This window comes from Gymnogyps californianus, chromosome 16 (assembly GCF_018139145.2).
Source record: "Gymnogyps californianus isolate 813 chromosome 16, ASM1813914v2, whole genome shotgun sequence".
Lineage (NCBI taxonomy): Eukaryota > Metazoa > Chordata > Aves > Accipitriformes > Cathartidae > Gymnogyps > Gymnogyps californianus.
In genome coordinates this window covers 17026192-17039125 of record NC_059486.1, presented here as the reverse complement: position 1 = coordinate 17039125, position 12934 = coordinate 17026192, and the positions used below count along the sequence as shown (strand labels likewise).

The 12934-nt window shown below is 39.8% G+C and overlaps 2 protein-coding genes across 2 annotated transcripts in view; one reads left to right on the top strand and one right to left on the bottom strand.

Annotated features, from left to right (window-relative positions):
* Nucleotides 1-3136, top strand: part of KREMEN1 (kringle containing transmembrane protein 1) — a 32601-nt gene extending 29465 nt beyond the window's left edge. The window contains exons 8-10 of the mRNA XM_050906740.1: nucleotides 500-584; nucleotides 1565-1769; nucleotides 2933-3136. Of these exons, the coding sequence (XP_050762697.1) occupies nucleotides 500-584; nucleotides 1565-1727 (248 nt within the window). The 3' untranslated portion in view covers nucleotides 1728-1769; nucleotides 2933-3136. The remainder of the gene's footprint in view (nucleotides 1-499; nucleotides 585-1564; nucleotides 1770-2932) is intronic.
* Nucleotides 3137-10001: 6865 nt separating this feature from the next.
* Nucleotides 10002-12934, bottom strand: part of ZNRF3 (zinc and ring finger 3) — a 102424-nt gene continuing 99491 nt past the window's right edge. The window contains exon 9 of the mRNA XM_050906869.1: nucleotides 10002-12906. Coding sequence (XP_050762826.1) covers nucleotides 12863-12906 — 44 coding nt within the window. The 3' untranslated portion in view covers nucleotides 10002-12862. The remainder of the gene's footprint in view (nucleotides 12907-12934) is intronic.

Sequence of the window (12934 nt, the reverse complement as noted above, 5' to 3'; positions counted from 1 at the left end):
ACTTACATAATTACTGATATAAAACTAAGCCATCTCCGTGCAAACATAGAGTTACTACTGGTAGCATATATTCTAGTATGTTGTTTAGTCTGCTTTTAAATTTTCCTCTGAGTGAGTTTTGATTCCTTTCCTAGATACTAGGTAGATAACTTTACTGGTATATGCTTTGGATTTTCCCAACTTTCAATTTTAAAGGGAGCAGTCCTGCATGGCAAAAACCAGTTCTGCCTGAGAATTACACAGTTTCTGCCAGTCTTTGCAGAAAATACTTAATGGTTTAAGGCATCTTCAAATTACAGTTTTGAATAAAGCATCAGAAGGCTATGTGTTTCTTTTGTGCAATATTCTTACTTTAAAAACTGTAAGTAAATGAACGTACTGAGAGCTCCTCTCCTCTCTCCCCTCCCCTCCCCTCCCCTCCCCTCTCTCCCTTCTCCCTTTTCCCTCTCTCCTCCCTCTCCTCTCCCCCTCCCCCTCGCTCTCCTCTTCTCTTTTACAGAGTGGACAATATATAGTCTCACAGCACTGCTCATCCTAAGTGTTACAGCCATAATAGCAAAGATACTTCTCCACATTACCGTGAGGTGAGTATGGAGCAAAACTGTCCCTGGAGAACTGACATCTCAGCTCTGCAGCAAACCTGGTACACTTCATTTCTCTGCTTTCTGATACCGTCAGATTGGTCATATTCAAAACCAAGTTATATTTTACATATTTGTATCCTCATAAAAGATACTAAATAAGCACATTTTTAAACTTTCCAGTCTGTTAGGATAGCATTTGCTGCTAGAATATCTCTTTTGGTCTTGTTTTGACAAGATTTGTATTTTAAGGAATAAAAACATTTCTCATACTGCGTGATGTTATATAGCAAAGAGGAAAATGTAATCAGACATCTAGCAGTGATGGGAAGAGGCCAAATTATGGTAATACTTTGTGGGAAAAAAATTAAAACCTCATCCCAGATCGAGGAACTGGGGAAAAAAGTTAGATATAGGCTAGTTAATACTTACTTTCTTTTACTGAAATATTGAAAATGGTTCAAAAAAGAATCACAAAAATTAAAATCTGTGTTATGGTGTGACACTTAGCCAGTATAAATTTTTTTTGCCTATTAAAAACAACATAATTTTATTCCTATATTTCTCTACACTTACACCAAGTAATTTTTGTGTCCTCTAGATGGACACTCATTGAATGAAATGATGGGTGAGTTATCAACAAATCATAAATATTGAATATTGTATTTACATACCACAAACAGGCTTACATATACAAGGAAATTAATTTATATTAATAGCAATTAGTAATAGAATATGTACAGACTTCTTAGCTTAATGTCACTGCTTTCATTAGGGTAGCAACAGAATGCCTAACTTTTCATTTCGTCAAGAAACAACCAACAAATGCTCCAAAAACCTACAAAACTGTGCAGCAGGTAGAAAGAAAAGGTGTCACTGATGTAGTGGAAGCTGCTAGCATTACCAGTGTAGCAGTAATGCAGACATAACAGCAGCTTCCCAAGCACCTTAACACTTACAGTGAATTAACACTTGTTTCCTAGATCCCATCAGATACCATCTGCAACTGAAACAGAAGATTCCAGTGAGGTTACTACTGCTGGCGAGATCTGGAGTATATCTTACCAGCCATCCACATCGATATCCATCTTCAAGAAAAAGCTTCGAAGTCAACAAGATGACTGCAACCCACTAGTGGGAAACTGAAGTGTCTTTTATTTTACAAGGACCAATCTTCTTAAAATCCAGGTGACTTGGGAATCATCCTTTTTTTTTCTCCCGATCTCATACGTGTTTTCCAAAAAGTCCATTTCCAAAGGCCTTTGAGTGACTTTGCCTATCTGCTGTTCTCTTGGGTGTACTAGTGACAACAGATTTAATTGCGGCAAAAGTTTTGAAATATCTGGTGCTCATCAAAGCTGTAGTGCTGTTAATTACTGCCTTTAAACCCATGCACTTAAAATACGTGTAAAAACCTGTAAAATTCAAAATGTCCTGTACCCCTGCCAAAAGTAACTCAATGAGTATCTGCAGGTTGAGGACTTCTTGTGTCCTGCTTTCCTGTACCACTGTATTATATGAGGCTACTTTAGCCCCTTTATTCTCAAGGCTGAAGACAGGTAGATACTGATAACCTGTTCAGCTGCCACAGCAACCAGAGCTTATTGGCCTTAATGTAAACATGTCTAAATGGTACTATACAGTAAAATGGGAGTCAAAGACTTTGAGAAACTATCAGCCTGGTTGCCCAGTGCTCTGCTGTTTCTACATTTTCTGTTTCTACAAGCAGAGGTGTACAAATAAAAAATCAAATTTAGGAGACAAACACTCTATGGAGTTTCAGCTGCCAATGTGAGTTTTGATGGAGTAGTGCTCACCAGGTCAAGGTCTGCAGGAGCAATGAAGACTTTTAAACGACTATGTCTGACCCATCATTCACCAATGATTACGACAAGTTTGCTCCTATTCACAGTGATCCTTTAGAAAACTATTGTACTCCAGTCTGAAGTCCTGCATTCATTCTGGATGTAAGCTTAGGACTTCTTAAAGGATTGTCCAAAGAAATTGTAAATCCACTGAATTTTTAAACAGTGAGGCCAACTAACACAAATTCTTACTCTGAAATTAAAGATATTGATCTCAGCAGCCTAAACTATTTACAAAGTTGTAGCCTGCTATCAACAACTCACCTATGCCAGGCTGTGCATCTGAACACATATGCAACAGTTGCCTTGATACTTACCTGCGAGAAGAAAAAGCGTCTCCCTGCCTGCAAAGTTAAAACCGAACTGCATTTTTAAGATTAATGCTCTTAATTGTCAAAGAACTAAAACATCAGTGGGGATCTAATCTGTGAAATAATTTCTCTTTGATAGCAACAGACAGCACTAACTATTTTTTCTCTTTGGTAGAATATCTGTCCACCCACAGTGCTCAGACTTCTCCCATCCCACCAGCGGGGATCAACAGTGAGTCTTTCAGCCTCAGCAAGTCCAGACCAGCAAGATATTTAGGAAAAACTGACAATACAGAAGTCAGATAAATTGACTGGAAAAGTTTACTGAGTGAGCAGCTCCTCAGACTAAGTTAGAGGAAATTCAGTGAGAGCCATTAAAGTACAGTAATTCTGGTTAAAACAAAAGGAATAAATACCAGTTTAAACATATACCAATGGTCTGTGTATACCAGACCTGCAGTCAGAGAACAACTATTAAATGCATCTGCAAAAGATGACTAAGAAAAGTAAGAAAATGGTCACTGAGTTTAAATTCATTATAGTATTTGCCCTTCTGTTTTTAACATATAACCCCCTCCCCTTCATGAGGTCTATAGATTTCCTTGAAAAAACAGGGCATCTAAGAATTAAACAATGAAATATTGTGCCTTACTTGCCATTGCAGATCTAGTCTTTTACCTGAATTGAATTCATTCCAGCTCCATTTATGTACTACAGATGAGCGCCAGAGACAGCTGAACAATACCACAATAAATGCTTAATAGAAACAAGACTTTACTAAGCCAGCAATTATGGAATTGTTTATATCAAAAATGGGATATCATGGGAACATCTAGTACTTTCTTGCATGAGCTGCTGGAAAGAATACAGGAAAAGATAATTACAGTATCGCCTAAAATCAGGACAGGATGAGTTGTAAAATACGCTGGTTATCTCTTACGTGTCATCAGGTTGGACCAAAAAACATTATCTGTTTCAGACCCAACAAAAATTTTTAAATTGCCTTTTTAACAGGCAGGGTTTCCATTATGCTGTGTAGGGAAAGAGTCCACCTGACAGATTTGTAGCAAAACAAATTAGTTTGCTTCCTAAGCATGCTTAATATGGTTCACTAACGGAAAACCAGGAGGAGAGAGTCAAGAGTGTAAAGCTAGATCCTTAAGAGTTAAGTTATGAGCACATTGTGATGAAGCTTTGTTTGCTCGCCTTATCAAATGTTCTTGAGCAGTTAAACATATACAGTCAAAAGGACATTCATAAAGCAGTTAGCTAATGCTGCTAAACTGAAAAAACATCAGGAGCACCCCATGACTGATTTCTGCCTACTGCAGAAGGAAAAAATACAGAACTGTTAAGCTTCTCTTCTTCAGTAAAGAATTTAATTTTACTATAAAATTAGAGACAGCCCATTACAAACAACAACAAAGACTGATGCTACTAACGCAAAATCTAGAGAATTTAGAGACTGAGACTTTGCATCAGTCCCTTAGCTCCTCAACTATTTTTTAAATAATAAAATTGTATTTCATGGGCCTTTCTTAGGGAATGTTTATGCAATTTCTGTACGAAAGACCCATAAAAACAGCAGTTATAGCAGATTAACTGTCCATGGCAACAATGAACATGACTAAGCATAAGGTATTGGACAGTGCACAGGTAAACACACTGATAAAAGTGTAGAGGCAATTGTTATGTTCCCCCCAAATCTTTCAGATTGTCTGATTCTAGATACCTCTAATTCTAGGAAACAGAGCAATAGATAGAAACGCATGGACAGGGTCCATTAAATAGCTCTTCTTACAATACAGGCCTGAGACCATAAAGAGCAGGTATATCTCTGCTGTGGATTTTTTCAAAATGTGGTATGGTCACTCGCGCTCCTAGTACAAACACTTTAGTGGTATGGTGGTATATGGCCAACATATAAGGTATCCATTAACATAGCACTTTATGATCTTTGCTATAACGGTTTGGGGAGAGAAAGAAGGAAAGTCTGACATGCACAACTGTTGTAATCCCACGATTCAGCATACAGAAACGCCCCTACGGCACTAGCAGCTGAGTGCTGACAGCTGGAGGGCACGGACACCTCAGGATGTGTTTACAGCATTTTCTTCGACAAATTGAAAATAACTGCAGAAGAAGAATCTGTTTGGATTTGTATCTGAATGGCCGCCTGACCTCCCACCTAGCAGTTCCCTCAACAGGCTGGACAGGCTGCAAATGTGACACTGGCCACAATTTCAAAAGCAACTGTTTTGACAACAAAAGCGTCATGAGGAGCTGTCTCCTCATACACACGCATTCCAGCCCCTGCTCTGGCCCCCTCCTCGCTCTGTTGTGTTGGTATGACCGGCTGTGTGGTGGTGCAATAAACTGATCAGGTTAAAAATTACCATCGCTTTTTCTTCCCTGAGTTACTTTTAACAGAGGTGAGTTCTCTGATCTTGTTTATTGGGTGGTTGCACAGAGAGGTGAGCTAACACAGCTAAGTGGACAATAAGCCGTAGGAAAAAGACAGTTGTCTGCCCCAGCAGCAGGGGCAGCAAGTACTTATGCGGGCACTGCCACTGTAGCAGTTTGTGAGACTGCCTCCTTACTTGATGCAGCGTGTTGGTGACAAGAGCCTACAGCATATGTGGACCTCAGGTGGAAGGGAGCCAGCTGGACAAGTGGCCTCCCCAATTCAAAATCTGTGTTTAAAACTAGTTTAGTTTGTTGACTAAATGATTTTATATGTACTTTTGTCTTAATATTGTTATGTTGGGGGGAATAGAGACTGTGTTATTTAAAAATGTGTGATATGTTATCATAGTAATATATATATTTATATATGTATAGGAAATGCATTATTTAATACAGCATATTATGCTTGTATCTTGCTAACATTTTATAGGAAGAAAAGATGTTAGTTTACACTCTGGGAAAAATAAATTTTCTATACACTGTAACCATAGAAAAAAAATCAAAGATAATTCTTTGGTATATATGATAGAAGAGGGTAACTCAGACTCAGTTTCATGGCAGAATAGATGCTGATGAAACAATTGCTTTAAGACACACTGTCCTCCTTTATATCTCATTTCTAGCTTGTAATTGTATTAGGCTGTTCATCAGATTCTGCAAATTCATGTGCATATACTCTCAGGACCATTTTAACATCAAACATGTCATCTGCTTTTTCAATCAAGCATTAACATTGTCTTTTTTAGGGCTTGCTTCTGCCAGATTTTCTACAGCCAGTACAATGTTGAGGAGGTTTATCACATTGCTCATGCAGACAACCCAGTGGTATTGCAGAATTATAGTCTCTGTATTCCAAGCTCCCCTGGCAATTGTATAAATGGGAGATTTTTACTGCTAGCCCTGGAAACTGTACTGAATCTGCAGCCTGTATGACTACAGGCCAAACTCATCAGCAGACACTTGGCTGCCACTGAATGAGCATAACTAGCTATTCCAGTTTCATCTTCTGCTTAATAAGCCTTCTCAGGCAGTGGGAAGGCCTGCCAACAGATTTTTCTAGTGCACCCCTTTGCCTAAAGGACGGGTGAACTACAAAAACAACTGACAAATACTTGTCCAACTAGTTCTTAATACCTTGCAGCAATGATATTTCACAATCTTCCAATGAAATACAGTCCAGCGATAGTTTCACCTGAATATTATTCTAGACATTTATGAACAACCTTATTCTGCTACCTTGAGATCTTGAGAGTGAAAAATATAATTGCCTTCAGACCATACCATTTTTTCTATAACAACATACCCCTTGACACACATACATTTCATGCAACTCATACTTTCTCAACTTTACTGAGCACCTGTGCTTTGGGATGAAATTTGGCATTCTGAATTACAGGCTCAAGACAACTTACTGTAAATCCAAAGGCTATCACATGAACCAAATAAGACTGACAAGAAAACACAATAAATCAAACTTGAAATGACTCACTGCTGAAATATGTGCTGTGTTTATACGTGGTCATCCTGCATTCAGCAAATGGCTGTAAGTAATAATTATAAAAAAATAAATACAGTGAATTTCTGTAGGAGGAGTTCAGTTAGTATCACTGAAGTGTAGACAAGCATTGAATAAAGGAGGCAGAAACTGCTGCAGTTCACCAGCGGATTACAGCAGGATTGTCTGCTGTGGAGGTTAGAAGAGAATATTTGAGCTGAAAATGCTGAGAATGATTACATACAGAAAATATGTTATCGCTCTGAGAAGCAATTTCTGAGGTAACAGCAAACTGAAGTTTTCGGTTTACATGTTTTCAAACTGTTAGAAGTAACTAGAACAATTCTTTCAGTGTTTTCTCTACAAATTGCAGGAACATGTAATGCTGTTTCCGCTTTCTTGTGAGATTCATCTTTTCTTTCATGACTTCCTCCTTCTGACCAAAATAATGCTACACTTGCTCAAAGAAATCTTCAGCCACATTTTATGTAAACGTCTGAATACCAGTGTCAGATACCAAAACTCTCTCCAGCTTTTCATGTCAGGACTCAAACGCTCATTTTCTTTTAGAAACACTACTGTCACAGGGGATCGGCCTCCTCTTGCACAGGGGAGGTTACTCTGCTCTCCTTTCTTGCCATTCAGGTTACGAGACTCCTCTTAACACTTCTGTTTATTCTGGGAACTGTTGCTTTTTGTTGTTGTTTCCTAAGCAACAGTTTCATTCCCCATGAGGGAAATGTATTCTTTCTTCTGAAAGAGACACTTTTCTATGAAGTCACAGGAGCACGGCGCTTCCATTGCAAGGTAAAATATCTGGTTTCAGGTATGCTGTTTTCTCCCTGGCCAAAGACTCAGGCCAGGCTGGCTCCACACAGTATGAACACGGCCATCCTTTTAAGGACACTTTTCTCTTCACACTACCCAAGCAACAACCAATGTTGCCTAACAGCTGTCACAGGATTTGACAGATGCATCCAATACTGCTACAGCAAAAATGAGATAGTGTTACAGAAACACCAAGTGTTACCATAATGCACAATCTCATTAAGAATAGTCTGCTCCTGCTTTTCTTGTTTTACTATATGAAGGTTCCATGCAGGTTTATGGTGCCCACAGAACTCTCATTTTGCCACAAATTTGTGCCTTAAATATTGAACCTCAACACTGAAAAGAACCTCCTCCTGCCAAATATCAAAATATTCATTTTTGATAGAAAATGTTTACATTTAGTCATTAAAAAAAAGCCAAAGAAGAGACAGAATACCACACACACACAAACAAAACTAAGCACCACATTCAAGTTCAGCCAACAGCCCACAACCGTCTTTCTCAAAGAGACAGAGTATGGGCTCACTGATTATTTTGTGGGACAGCAAGGGTAAAGGTATGTCCTGTTCTTAAAAGCACAATCACCTCACAGTTTTCTTCAGAACAAGAAATGAGAAAACAAAACACTAGTCGGCAATAGCAAACTGGGGGGGTGGAGGGAGGGAAGAGGAAGGAGACTCAGATGTGACCCGTCAACATAGGCATATCAGCCAAACACATATGGCAAGTTTTGTGCTATTTTTAAGAACAATTGTTTAATGAACTAATTTGCAAATAAAATGCATATCTATAATCATCAACAATTGCCAAGATTCTGTTCACCATGCAAAAAAGGGGCATGTACTTTGATGGGAAAGCACTTGCTGGTGCTGCCTAACTCCCTCCTGCCTGTTGCTCTTCCATTATTGTGCCTGTCTTCCCATGCAGACCAGGCTTTCCCACAGTACCTGACATGAGGATGATAACTGATCCTCATGCTAGAGAGAGTCCCATGCAAAATGATACTCTTCAGTTCAGCAGTCTGTCATCCCAAACATGGAGTCTTCACCTATGAAACAGGGGGTTGGAGAGAAGTAAGGCTCGTTTCTTGGCTGAATTCTGAGGTGACTGAATTACAGTGCACTTGAACATGTATGAGAGGAGGGGAAAGTCCAGGGGATTACCAGGTGAGAATATCTGGGAGAAGGAAGAAACTGGAGGAGGCGACTGGGAAGGATTTTTTGTGTGTGTGTATCACTGGACGGCAAATAAATAATGTATGGAGGTAAACTGTTTACACAATAACATATAAACATATATTACATAAATACATACGTACACACACACACGCAGGTTGCTATCCACATACCTCCAAGCCCCTCTTGCTGCCTGCATAAACATCTTGGGTCAAGTTCTGCCCTCTGCCGACACAAGGAGAGTAGCACAGCACCGATTTCAGCGGGACCAGTGATTTCATGATCTAGGGTAAGGACTGGGATCTAGCTTGACTATTCAAGCTATGATTTATCCAGCTGTGGCCACCTGCACCACGCTGGCTCAGGTCTCTAAACAGTTTTATTTCAGGACAATAATTTTTTTTTACCTGAAATTAAGCCAGGATTAAGTTCCCCTGCTACAAGGGACAGGCAGGTTCCAAACATGAGTGAGTCTGCCTTCCAGCAGACGTGTCACTCCTCATGTGCCTGGAGGCTTCAAGGGCTTGTAAGACACCCCCCACCCCCAATAACCTGCATACTATATAAAGGCCCACGTGCTGTCCTGTTAGTTATGGACTGCCACACTGCAGTCGCAGCTTCATTGCATTTCCTTCCCTGTTTCCCCTGGCAGAGCTCTTCACCTCAGCTCTTCCACAGCATTCACTCTGTTCATTCCCTCAGTGCATTCTCTGGTGCACTACTTTCCTAACCCTTCACTTTTCTTTCTGTGCCCCACATCTTCTTTGCCTTCCTTCCTATGTAGTCCTTGTTCTCCTGCAACGAATATACCTAGCTCCCCCCTCCTCAACAGCAACATCAGCCAGGTGTGACCAGGGACGCTGAAGCAACAGGCAGCCCCCATGTAACACAGATACTGGGTGAGACGACCTGGGGACGGTATTAGGAAGGCAGCTAAAACTGTCAAGTACTGGACTTACACTGCGCACAATACCAGGTAAAAAAAAGCTAATTTCTGATGGATATTCAGCTGTGGCACTTGCTCAAAATTGAACGGTCCTGAGACAGAACATCATGGGTTGCCTCCAGAGCAAACTTCTGAACTTTTTATCATGATCATTTTTGTTAGGATATGTGTGTATGTATCTCTCTCTCTCTCTCTCTCTCTCTCCGCCTATCTATTATTTAAAAAAAGGAAAAAAATATTGTTGTTTATCTCAGTATATCTAGGACTATACTTTGAGGAGCACAGCTATCCATGTCCTTTCCCCCAAAACAAGAAGGACAACTTCCACATGTATATGCAATAAAACTGTATTTTTGTGTGGTTTTGCCTTTTTTTTTTAATACAGACATTTGTACACTTTCTTACAAAACTGCAGGTAACTACAACTTTTCTTAAATCATTTTTGGTCGGCAAGTACTGTAAAATCTTTGTGTGCAATTATCATGTATTTACAGGGCCTCATGTTAGTGATTTTCAATGATTATTACAATAATGTCACACACTCTCAACATAAGACATGGCTTAAGATAAATATATTAGTAAATAAATATTCTGAGAACATATTTCCATAAATGAAATGTGCTGCTATACATATACAGAATATATACAAGATGTTTTCTAGCTTTTAAAACATAAAAAAAAAATGGTAATGAAGGAGAAAGAGCCCTTTGACCATATTACAAATCTTTACAGCAAATTTTATACAAAACAATTTTAAGTGCTATAACTTTAATTAAAAACATTTTAAATAGTGCCTCATGAGCCAAACACAATGACAACCGTTCATGTAAGTAGTAGAAAGGCATTTTGTTATAAAAACCATCTATCACGGCCAGCTAGCCTGTAAGCCTGTACGGACATACAGGTAGCAGGGAATTAACTAAATGCTGAATATAAAACCAAACACAGAAACCAGGTGTAGGGTACCTCTGTGGTAAGGCTTGCAGAGACTGTTGTACTGGCAGAGGTTTCCACAACATGTGAATGAGACCAGTACATCCAGGAACACCGTGAGCCAGAATATTCAAATTTCTTTTTTATAACCACATTTTACCACAACATGCTGTGTAGTTATAGAGTAGAACGCCTCTTAGGTGGCCTTAGACAGTGCCTCACAAAACACCAAGCAGAATAACCAAGGTAATATACCATAGCTTCTACAATGCATTTCTTTTGAGTGGAGGAAGGAGAAAGGTTAAGACTTAAAAAACCAACCAAACAAACAAAAAACCCAAACCTTTAGAGTTTATTCTCCCAACGCATACCACTTACTTCAGTCATTCAGAGAATGAATAAGTTTTCAATAAGCTTTATACACAGAAAATGTGTTCATTGGAATTTTTCTTTTCATCTTATACACAGATATTGCCTTGTATTAATTCTCTGAACAGCTGGATTTTGGTGTTTGTTCATTTAAAAAGATTGAATGTTAATTCCTTTAAATAGAATTATTTTTTCCTAACTTACTGGGTACAGAAAGTAAAAGTAAACAGATGAATGTATTTGTCATTTCTTAGATGTTTGCTTCTTTTAAAATATTTCATTTGGGACTATAAAGCAAACAAGTTAACTTTGCTGGTTCTCACAATTAGCCCAGTGCTGTCGAGGACATTACTTTGGCAGAAAATGTAACATGAAGCATACATCTCTTTTTCATGTCTTTTAAGTATCTCCAAAGTGTACTGAACTTCGGACAAATCTATTCAGAAGACTGGCACTGTGGGCATTAAATAATTAGTTTCCCTTTAGGAGAATTCCTGCTGTGAATACACCAGACAGGATGACACTGTGTCCTCAGGCACATGCAGCATGACAGGCAATTTAAACCATGCTATGGTAGCCTCTTACTCAGAAGCCGCTGTTTCCACAGGAAACAATTGCTATCAGAAGTGACGACGTATATTATCTCATGATAACAAACATCCCCACTAGTACAAGAACAAGAACAAAAGTATGTGCCCAGGCTAATGGGGTACAGAGAGCACTCTGTACACAAGACAAAAATGAAGCACTGCTGGCTGGGCCCAAGAAACCTTTAAAACAGATCGATCTATGGAAGCTACATCAACCACAGCAAAGAAGAAAACAATGATTAAACCAAGTCCCTCACTTTCCCACATGCACAAAAGGTGACAAGCACTGCTTCCCTTAGGCATGCCTGCAGTCTATAAGGAAACAAGACACCTTCTGACCTGTTTCCAAAATGAGCCAGCCAAGCTGGAAGCAGCCTGCAAGCTCTGTTTTCCTGCATATGCCAGCATTCCTCACAGCCGTAACAGCGGCTACAGGTGCCTGAAAAACTTCCTATGGAAGGCAAGGTTCATTACCTACAAAGGTATTTCTACGCACTTTCTAAGCACTTTCTTCTAGCATCTGTTTGAGGGAGGGGTCCCCAGCATTCTTCACCAGTCAGAAGATACAATGAGGTCCATGGGTTAGCAGGAAGTGAGGATGAGAACGTTCTGAGCTACCAGTCTCCCTACCCCCACTCTGTTAAAACTAATCGTAATGGCAGGAGACCCTTCCTCGCCAAATCATCAGAGCAGCATGAAAGGGGGAGCAGGGGAGAGGAGAAAGGAGACGGTCCAATGCTTCACCTCCCTCAAAATCACTCATATTTACTTGCTGGCTACTAGGATTTGCTACTAGGATTAGTCGGTATCTGAGCATCCATTCAGCAGCTGTATCCCTCTGGACTACTATATTTCAAGGTGCTATCTGGTTTCTAAGGCAGGTGTAGCCCTGAGCTTATCGAAGGCTGGACTCCTTTAAGTAGGAGATAACAGCATCTACACATAGCCTGGCTTATTTAACACACCGTGTTACCTCTCAGCCAGAGCTGACACGGTCACTTCTAAAAAGAAAATATAAATAACACTTTGTCATTAATATAGAAATGGCACTAGAGCTCAGAAATGCTCCACACCATGTCCCACATGGGCTTTGCACACAACTGGAGGCCTGAAGGCTTCAGGCAAGAGGGAGAAAGGAGGCAATCAAGCTGATGTGGACACAGAGGAAGAAGAAGTGGGGGAGGGACTTCTCCACATTACCACTTTCACGTGTTTGTCAAAGCTTAAAAAAACTTAAGTCCATGAGAATTTGGAGTCTCTGATAAGCTCTGCTTCTCCATCCGGGATCATCTGGACAGGTCTAGTCACCGATTTGGCTTCTCTCCAAGGGATGAGATCCAGCACCTGAAGGACAAAGAAAACTAAGGAACAT